Raw genomic sequence first — 10,761 nt, 5'->3', positions numbered from 1 at the left:
ATTTAGGGGTTTGAAAAAAATAAAAATAAAAAATGCCGTCCTGTTAAAAAATTTTCTTCCCCCAGAAAATTGAGATTTTAAGCTTTCCAATGATGTGTCACACATGCATATAGGACATTTTTTAAATTTGGCCAAACTGGGGGTCTCAGAGCGGAACTTCAAGTCACCTAAGTGTTTTCCGCCATATATTTTATACTGAAGTTTTTGCCATCTCTTTCCAAGTGCTATTACATAAATACTATCAAACATCTATATCAGGGGTCACCAAACTACGGCCCGCGGCCCAGATATGGTCCAGCTCCCTGAACAATACCAGAGAGCATTTTGATTTTTTCCCCCCAAGTCTTTTTTTCCAGGCTTTTTTCTGTGAAGAACCCAGAGAGGGTTATTTCATTGTGGCTTTCTGAAAAACAATAAATTTTTACATTTCGGCACTCCTGCAATCGTCACATTTTTCCTGTTACAAAGTGACCCTGGCCCCTTATCAGCGAAGGGATAACTTATGAGGCCCTCACAGGAAAAAGTTTGGGGACCCCTGATCTATATTATCTTTATTGCACAGCCCCCTACCTCTGGTACTTACCAGGGTAATTTTTAAAAATAATTTATACCATGAATTTAGTCATCTGTACCCACAGTTTAGTAATTTGGACCCACCGATTACTAATCTGAGGGTAAAATTGGGTAGCCTGTGCCCAGAGAAGGGGCGGAAATTGGGGGGAGTGTGACCACACCCTTGCCTCTGGTGGGGGGGGGGGGGGCGGTTTTCATGCATAAAGGGGTTCCGGGTGGGCGAGGGTAGGAGGTAAAAATGACATGATTTGCTGAGCAACAATATGTTTAAACAGGCACACCCTGACCACAAACTGCGAGAGTTTAGTAGTTACCCAATTTAGTAATCTGTTGGTACCTTTAAAAAAAAAAAAAAAACGACACCAGGAGGGCTCCATTCGTTCCTATTGTTTGGCCCTGGATTGCTACCAAGTGTTTCCTGTATTAATGAATGTTCACCATTTTCAGGGAAAGTCTCTTGGAAAAAAAATCATTAAATTTTAATAGCCTCCTGGACCCCTCTCGGGTGAGGTCACCTGGGCATATCAAACCAGGAGGAGGTCTCGGGGTCAACCCAGGACACGCTAGGGAGGCTGCCTCCCGGCTGGCCTGGGAACACCTCTGGATTCCCCTCAAAGAGCTAGACTAAGTGGCTGGGAAAGGGGAATGTCATGGCTTCCCTGCTGAAGCTGTTGCTCCCACATGACATGACCTCAGATAAGCAGAAGATGGACAGATGGATAAAATTCTTCCCACGTTTCTTGTGAGAAATAAACAGCTATTGTTATTTTAGTAGTCGATTATTCGATGAACTAGTTCGAATAATCGAGTAATCAGATAAGGAAGATGAAAAATTAAAATACCTGAGCTGATCCTCAAACGGTATTTAAAAAAAAAAAAAGAAAGAAAAAGAGGATCCACGTACAACAAAAGAACACTTGCATAGCAAACGTCTGCTAGCATAAATGCTATAAAATGCTCTTAGTAAATGGTTCACAAATTCCCACAAAAACATAAATATACCTATAAACTAAATTATGAAAGCATGAAAAAACATTAGCTCAAAGAAAAACTTAACAGGAAACAGTTGGATTCAGCCCTGTGAAAAGAAGGCAGAGTATCCAACCTAATCAATAAAACTAAGTGCAAACACTTTTAAAATAAATCATTTAAACCCCACTTTAATTAATCGAATACTCGAAGCAATAAAATTTAATTCGAATATTTTTTTTGCTAATCGAATACTCGAGTTAATCGATTAATCGTTGCAGCACTACCTGCTATATTTGCATCAGGAAAGTGGTGTTAAATTATCAAGCACTCACTGAAAGCCAAGTCAATGCTGGCTCTAAAATTGATGAAAAGATTAGAAAACTGGTCGAGTTGGTTATATCAACTTGAAAAATAACATTCCTAACACAATGTTAGAATTACACTTTCCCTGACAGTACAGGCATGCCATGAGATTAACATGAACACATTTTAAGAATACACTCAGATTCCAAACTGATTCCACATAAATACATTTTCATCTTTAATGGTGAGACAGGAGCAGCGTTTAACAACAGAAGAAGTTGGAAGCAGGCCAGAGTTTATTCTTCATGCTCATAGTCAGCAGGATTCTTCCTCTTGCTTTGCTGGTGAGCACGGTTTCCCCACGTGTAGGTCAGGTACATCACGACCATTGCTGCAATTCAATATGAAGCAACAGGGTACACATTAGTTCAGCTTTAGTACCCATCTGTGTGACTTAAAAAGGTGAGAAGGGTGTTGAGGAAATATGTTCTGGTACACTGTACAACTAGGGCCATCCCTAACAACTAATTTTCTCCCGATTAGTCAGCAGACTATTTTTACGATTAGTCAACTAATCTAATAACCCCCCCCCCCTTTTTTTAAAAACAATTTAGGAATGAAATTTTTGATGACGCTTATAAAGAAGACTGCCAGTGTTTTATATCAGGCTAAAGTAAGTTTTCTTTTTTCCCCCATTTGCCTCAATGCAGCAATGCTAACGTTTACAGAGTTTAACACAGATGTGTTTCCTTATTTTGTATGTCTGAACTTATAATTCTACGGCGTGTTGATGACCAATAAACATCTGTGAAAGGAACTGTGGTCTCATTTGCCATCAGCACGCACGCACATATACATGCGCACGGCGATAAAACGCAGCTGTGAAAATTACCGCCAGGCCCGGAGTGACTAATCGGGAGCTTCTGGACGATTCCAGAAGGGCCGGCTGGCCAGATGGGCCGGTCCGGGTTTTATTAAAAAAAAAAAAAAAATTACACTGTTATCATTTTTTATTTGGTATTTATTTATGACAGTGCCACTGAGTATAACTTACATTCTGTTACTGCTGTCCCTGTGGGCCGTCTTAAAAAAAAAAAAAAAAAAAAAAAAACTATTATTTTTTTTCCCAGACTCATCCTCACGTGTGCAGACGAAAAATACAGCATGCAGCTCCGCCCCCTAATTGTAGTCTGTATTGAGCCAAATTAGCTGCTATCTCGGTGCTCGGATGGATAAAAAGAGCAAGGGTGGCGCTGAAAATTAAGAATTAAAAAGAGAAAATCACTCGTGAAAGAATCGGCAAAATGCGCGAAAATAGCTAATTTTTTTCATGCAACGACCTTGCGGCCTCAAACTACAGAGGATTACAACGAAAGTGGTAAGGCCGGATGGCGAATAAAATGCAACTTGCACGGTGCAAGTTGCACCATGTGATACGACAATATGTAATTGTGGAAACTTTGGCTTCTTGTAGCACCTCACAAGGGATATGTAGCAGCAAGCATTAGCCATAATGAACACACCACAGGTGCAGAGCTGGAAGGTAGGATTGCCATGTCGTTCAGCGAGTGAACATTAGAATGAATATATTCAATTACGTGGCGTTTTTAAAGTGGAAATGGAAAATGGATAATAGTATCATTAGAAGTTGTTAAAAATGTGCAATACGTATTCTTTATTTTTCATATTGTTATGTTGCTATGTTTGTTTTATCTGTAAGCACTCATTTTGTTAATATTTGATGTTGCAGAAAAGGTCTTATTTATTCATTTATTTTAGGGCTGTCAAAATTAACGCGTTAACGGGCGGTAATTAATTTTTTAAATGAATCACGTTAAAATATTTGACGCAATTAACGCACATGCCCTGCTCAGACAGATTTAAATGACAGTACAATGACATGCCCACTTGTTAATTGTGTTTTATGGAGTTTTGCCGCCCTCCGCTGGCGCTTGGGTGCGACTGATTTTATAGGCTTCAGCACCCATGAGCATTGTGTAAGTAATTATTGACATCAACAATGGCGGGCTACTAGTTTATTTTTTGATTGAAAATTTTACAAATTTTATTGAAACGAAAACATTAAGAGGGGTTTTAATATAAAATTTCTATAACTTGTACTAACGTTTATCTTTTAAGAACTACAAGTCTTTCTATCCATGGATTGCTTTAACAGAATGTTAATACTGTTAATGCCATCTTGTTGATTTATTGTTATAATAAACAAATACAGTCCTTATGTACCTTATGTTGAATGTATATATCCATCTTGTGTCTTATCTTTCCATACCAACAATAATTTACAGAAAACTATGGCATATTTTATAGATGGTTTGAATTGCGATTAATTACGATTAATTTTCAAGCTGTAATTAACTCGATCAAAAATTTTAATCGTTTGACAGGCCTAATTTATTTTCCAAACGTATCATTTAATATAGTTTTTTTTTAAATCCATTTTTAAATTTGTTCAAAATATGTTGTGTTGCACTTGTTAAAATAAAGCCACCTTGTTAAACAACCATTACCTGCACTGAATTGGAATACACAGAATTATAGTACACGGCTTTAGAGAACACTGAACTTAACACGTCTATGCATAATGACATAATTTTAAATGAGTGGGCCGGTCTGAGGCATGAAATTCCAGGGCCGAAAATGAGTCCCACTCCGGCCCTGATTACCGCCCTCATTTTTATTTACCGTGCGATAAATGGACTCATTGCATATCGCGACAGGCTTAGAAACTTCAATAAAACATATAGTTAGTTAGTTAGGTGGACTTACGAGCTGCCAGCTTGTAATTAGTCTTCCAAAATTACAACTGGGTGACTGCGCTGTAGGTGTTCATTCAAGGTCGACGTGCAGCAAAGTTTGGCATTAAAGAGAGAGGACACAACAGTGTACCCTCCTTTGTTTCGTTGAAATAAGTCAATTTTGCGCACCCTGGTAAGCTCCCCCCAATAGTATTATTTTTTTCCTGGCTTTTTTCTGTGAAGAACCCAGAGAAGGCTATTTGGTTGTTATCTAATTAAGTGTTATTATATTTTACTTAATTATTTTTATTTTATTTACTTTTGTTCTGTGAACAATCCAGAAAGGGTTATTTTATTGTGCCTTTCTGAAAAACAATTTTTACATTAGGCACTCCTTCAATAGTCACACTTTTTCTGTTACAAAGTGACCCTGGCCCCTCATCAGCGAAGGGATAACTTATGTGGCCCTCACAGGAAAAAGTTTGGGGACCCCTGATCAATATTATCTTTATTGCACAGCCCCCTACCTCTGGTACTTACCAGGGTAATTTTTTTAAATACATAATTTATACCATGAATTTAATCATCTGTACCCACAGATCAGTAAATTTTGGGTACAGTTTAGTTATTTGGACCCACCGATTACTAATCTGAGGGTAAAATTGGGTAGTTTGGGTAAATTTTTTTTTTTTTGCTTTGTGCCGCTTTCCCCGCTTGCATACCAGGCGTCAGACTTTAACCCCCCCCCCCCCCCCCCCTAATTTCTTTCTTCTCAGATCTACACAATTTAGGTAGGTCACCCATTTTGACTTCAAAACGGCAAATTTTGACAAAAGGTAAGAGTTTCATGCCTGAACATTAATAACATGAATTGGACGTCTGTCAATAGCCACGTTTACATGCTGACTTTTATTCATACCGATTCAAATCATTCCGAATGGAAATTTCACATCAGCTGTTTACATGTCACTTCATCTATTCCGATCCAGCGTTTACATGTGACTGCCTTTATTCCGAAAGGACGTTTGACAACTGCCGTCTGACATGCGCAGATTAATCAAAACAAACCGTCACGTTGCAAAACATGGAGATCGATCGTCAGATCAGCTGCTGTTTTAACTTTTCGAGTGGAAACAAAACTTCAGAATGATACGCCGTTCATTTAAAAAGTTGTATGGGTGCGCTGTGCGTGTGCTTGGAAGCCATGTTGCAAGGAACGTTACTTAGGTCACCAAGTGACGTCACCACGTCAGTACGGAGCATGCGCAGAAAAAACGCAACCAGACACCATTCCGCTTCCCTGTTTACATGATATAATTTTATTTCTAATCGGTTTGGGAAAAGGAATATTCCACCCCTGTGAATCGGAATGAAATTCCATTCGGTTTGGGCCTGTTCATTCCGAATGAGGTGTTTATATGGAACACATTTATTCGGTTTGAACAAATATTCCGATTGTAAGTGGAATATTTGGCTCCATGTAAACGTGGCAACTGTCATGGGTAGGCTAGGAGTGAAATACAAAATTTCTAAACATAATCTTTAGTATTGTTGGGGGGCCTGGCCAGAGTATTTGGATTTTTAAAAAAAAAAAACATATCTAATTATATTTATTCAGTTATGAGATTTACAACATACATTTTATAACAAATACCGTATTAGAATTGTGGCCTTCAGCCAATATATGAAGTCCACAAATATTTTTTTCCTTACAAAGAAATAGTGATTTGCGCTATGAGGTTAAAAAGGGTGCAAGATACTCACGTGGGGCGACTCTGAAGACGGAAGATTTAAACCTTCTCCATACATTAGGAATTCCTTTGGAGAAAAAGTTGGGGAAAGCCTTCTGCTCGAAGGGGGACAGACTGTATGTGATGATATGCCTGACCTTGGCCAAATCTCCGAAGTGGCGACCCATGTTGATCCAAACTGGAGACTATAAAAGACGAGGGTTAAAATTTGACGAGGCCATTTCGATGTGGATTCAAACTCGGAATTCGTACACAATTCCAGAACACTTAAGACTTGTCCGTCGACAGAAATGCGTTAACTTCCATCATTAATCCAATGTTTTAAAATAGCGTTGCGTAATGGCAGACCCTAAACATTAGCATTAGCTTCGGTAGCCTGACTAAAGTACAAACATTGGACCTTCTGCTATTTAGTCAAAAGTCACTACAGCAGCGTCATAAAATGAAAGACCATTTCAATTTACTGGTCAATTCAGTGCCATCACCGAGTACATGAAATGTAAAGCAAAAGATTATTATTGTGACATTGACGCTTACCGTGCTCCTCGTCGTGTTTTACTAAAGGTGCCCCGTGTCCTTCCTTTTTGAATTGACGTCAACGGAACCCAATCGACAGCTCTTTACTGCCATCTACCGGTTTGGAGACTCACGACTCGCTTTATCAAATTTCTCACATCATAGAAAAACACTCTCAAACGTAATCCATACAAATGTATGCGTGCTGTCGTTTACTTATCACAGAATTGCGAGATCTTTTAGCCAGCTTGAATATTGGGAAGCCGAATACAGACAGTGAATTCACACAATTTGTATAATTATACACAACATGCATGAAGTCACATTTAACCCGAAAAAAATCATAGATATGCAGTCACTCAGTGACCAGAAGTAATAAATACACACAGACACCTGGACACTTTCATTCTGGACATTATGGCATTACTGAAAGTTGTGATTGCTCTGGAAAAGCAATGCACCAGATTTTGTGAAATTATTCCTTTGTTTTGGTCTGGAACAGGGTGACTTAAAAGTTACAGTATTAAACAATGATGACAGACTCCCCACACAAAAAATAACTTAAAATAACAAGACTAAATTATGTACTGTATTCATTTCTTTTTGCATCAAGTGTTTGTCAATTATTAACCTACTGGGAATGTGAAACACTAGATGAATTGAAATTAAAGACCACAAAAAACATTAAACAATTATTTTAACATAGGAAAAATGTTACACACCTGCTCCAGATCCAACATCGTCCATGCAGTCATTTTAACTATTGATGACATCACAGAGCCTGGTCAGATCACTTTATACTTGAATATTGCAATATTGAAGATTTATAGTAATATTTTCATATTTTAAAAGGCTGAGAGGGGTTTGTTGGTTGACTTAGCGGCAGGTACACCTGGTGGCTACCATTTCTTCAAACTCCTTGTAAACCAAGGTGCCGTCCTTTTCTTGGAGCAAGACGCTTAGGGGATTGTAGTGGGAGGGAATACACGAGGGCCTCGGCACAGACGAGTCAAGCTTCTCATAGATTATATTTTGTACCATTGTGTGCACAGGTGAACCATAAATGTAGCCAATTGTTCGTGGGCAGATGCCTCCACAGTACCGTGGGTTATATCTGGGAGGATAAATGATCCGGTGATCCTCCATGAGCTGGCTAAATCGCACATTGAAATCATACAAAGCGCAATCACTTGTTGGGAATTTTGAGGTTGGAAGAAGCTCAGGCAAATGGCTGTCCAAGGTTTTATCGCCTCGTTTGCTCTTTGTAAGTGCCCTCCTTTGCCGCCCCTTAGCTCGAAGTGCTTTGAAAATATGCCTGTGAAGCACATTTGCAACAGTAGGCGGAAACGCCTGGTTTGATGTTTTATTATTGTCATGCATATAAAGCAGCAGCGGAGGGGAACCCAAAGTGTACTCCAAAGGGCCTAAAAGCTCAGCATTCCCAGCTTGTTGCGCCTCCGGGCAGATGACATTGATGTGCAGGTGGACATTCTTCTGGAATTTTGTAGGCGACATAAGCAGCAACGTGACATCAACCTCCACCCAGTTCTTGCTTCCAAGGTCGTCTGGGGTGAGTGTGAAATTTACAGCTTGGTGGATACCGGGACACAGTGGACATTTGTTGGAGTGTTCCTGCTCCTTGATTCTCAGGAAGCACACGGAATTTATGTGTGCTGAACTGTACAACAGTGCCGCCTTCACGAGCTTCTCTTCGTCTCCGACTTGAGCAAGGCTATAGGACAGATCTAGTGCAAAAGCCTCTGCATGAAAACAGCGGGAAAACAGCAAAGTATTATAATTATAATTAGTTATAATGCTGGTTCATAAACTCATGCTGGTATCAAACAGGTTTACGCACAATGATACCCAAGGCACATAATACACTTCTACATATCTAGTCTATTTTGTTAATATTAGAAGAAAAATTAAAACAGTCAAATATTATGATCTCTCACATTGTAAAATATATCTACTCATTTTGTTAGTTTAAAACTTTTCTACTCCATGCATGCTCCACCAATGCACTGATGAGTACAAAAAGCCCTGATATTTTGCCCCAAAAAGCACTTTTTCTTCCCTTCAAAAGAGTAATCTGGGCAAACACACGCCTGTGCACATCCATGCGCGTCCCCGCGGCAGCAGCACGGCTTCACAGAGGTTCCACTAAGTCTCTGCTTGGCTTGGCAAAAACACATTTTAACCCACTCAAGATTTGCTGCCAACAGTAGCATTCACATTTGCCATTTTTACGATTCAGGTGCCACTTGATGGGCCAAACGCTCGTTGCTTTATGTTCGTGCTCATACAAGCATACGCCATGCACGAGCCTAACACAGGCTGCAGTTACGCTTTAGGCTGGAGGTAGCAGTCGCAAGTAAAAAAAAAAAAAAAAAAAACAGCTCCATGTAGCACATGTAAAGATTTACAATGCTAATCTTTCAAGACATAACTCTTTGGTTTGGTCATCCATAACGTTTGTAGGTCAGGTAAATTTTGAGCACCAATAAACAAATGAATACCAAACAACAACCTCTAGAACTAATTTAAAAATACTCAAGAGGGTGTGTACCCCTCTTTATATTAGTGTTGCGCTACTTCGCGATTTTTCACTTATCGCAGCGGGTTCTGGTCCCCATTAACCGCGAAAAACGAGGGATCCCTGTACATTGACATTGGAAAAATTAGGTCTTAACATCTTTTCATAACTGATTTTCATCGTTTACTTGTCAATGTTGGAGCATTAACATACTAGTGTCCTGTTTAAAGTTCAGGTAAAGTCACGTCACAGTTGCACTCACCTTTATCACTTTTTGCAAAACATTGCTCTTGCGGCTTGATCAGTCTGACGACGTTGTAACGTGAGGTCCCTTCTAAACTCTGTTGCGCTCTGGTAGATTTCTTAAACACATCCGTCAAATAATTGACGTACTTGCGCTCTGGTTTGCCCTTCCTCGCGGAGGTCCGTTTCCAACTGGATCCTCTCGGACAGAGCTTTGAACAGCGGGGAGAAGATGGTGCCATAGGCGGACTGGCTCAAGTAGCTCGGAGTCCGTGCGGCCCACGGTGCATCGAACCCGCGGCGGAAAGCTGCTACTTAGCAGCAAAACGAACATTACGGCGCAAAAACAGCGAAGGACTAATGACATCATCATTTTCTTTTTATTTATCAAAAATAAACAGAGGGAACCGGCCCGAAATGTCAAGGACAAATCGCTGTACGAAAATCTCCAACTGCGCCCACGTGGTGCTGCTGCTTAACAAATCCAGGTGTTGTCAATCTGCTGCGTCATTCCTATGACGTCAACAAACAAGGCCGCGAGCGCGTTTTGTTTCTCCATTCGATAAATGTACCTAATATGCCATCGTTAATACATTTAAGATAATTTAACAATGCATGTTAATATTTGCTTTGTATCAGTTAGAATGCTAATGTAATAGACTATATACATTATACCTGGACATGAATCTGCAGGTAAAAAAAAAAAAAAAAAAAAAAAAAAAAAAAAAAAAGTTAAAATGGACTACGACCACCAAGTACCCAAACAACGTATGATGCAATACTGTCATCTTTTGGATAACTGGAGTAACTACACACATTTGCAACTAATCAATACCAGATTAATAAACTGATTGAGGGGGGATTGAACTCCCGAGGAATGACCCGTAAAGATGACAGAATATACCTAAAAATAACATTTTGCAGTCCAAAAAGACTGTATAAACCAGGGGCCCTCAACCTTTTTCCTGTGAGGGCCACATAACTTTTCCCTTCTCTGATGAGGGGCCGGGGTCAGTTTGTAACAGAAAAGGTGTGATTGCAGGAGTGCCTAAATGTAAAAATGTATTTTTCAGAAAGCCACAATCAACCCTTTCTGAATTCTTCACGGAAG

General features: G+C 39.6%; 1 protein-coding gene and 1 pseudogene across 1 annotated transcript; both read right to left on the bottom strand.

Moving 5' to 3' along the window:
• Positions 1–2,062: 2,062 nt before the first annotated feature.
• Positions 2,063–7,022, bottom strand: LOC130924154 (cytochrome b-c1 complex subunit 8). Its single transcript, XM_057850534.1, has 3 exons — positions 6,893–7,022; positions 6,369–6,540; positions 2,063–2,239 (listed from the first exon to the last, which is right to left on the bottom strand). Exons 2-3 carry the CDS (start codon positions 6,520–6,522, stop codon positions 2,145–2,147), a joined length of 249 nt encoding a protein of 82 aa, XP_057706517.1. The 5' UTR covers positions 6,523–6,540; positions 6,893–7,022; the 3' UTR covers positions 2,063–2,144.
• Positions 7,023–7,097: 75 nt separating this feature from the next.
• Positions 7,098–10,073, bottom strand: LOC130924153 (growth/differentiation factor 9-like; annotated as a pseudogene).
• Positions 10,074–10,761: the final 688 nt, after the last annotated feature.

Source organism: Corythoichthys intestinalis, chromosome 11, assembly GCF_030265065.1.
Source record: "Corythoichthys intestinalis isolate RoL2023-P3 chromosome 11, ASM3026506v1, whole genome shotgun sequence".
NCBI classification, from domain to species: domain Eukaryota; kingdom Metazoa; phylum Chordata; class Actinopteri; order Syngnathiformes; family Syngnathidae; genus Corythoichthys; species Corythoichthys intestinalis.
Note: the sequence above shows the minus strand (reverse complement) of the source record. Positions and strands in the feature narration are given on the sequence as shown.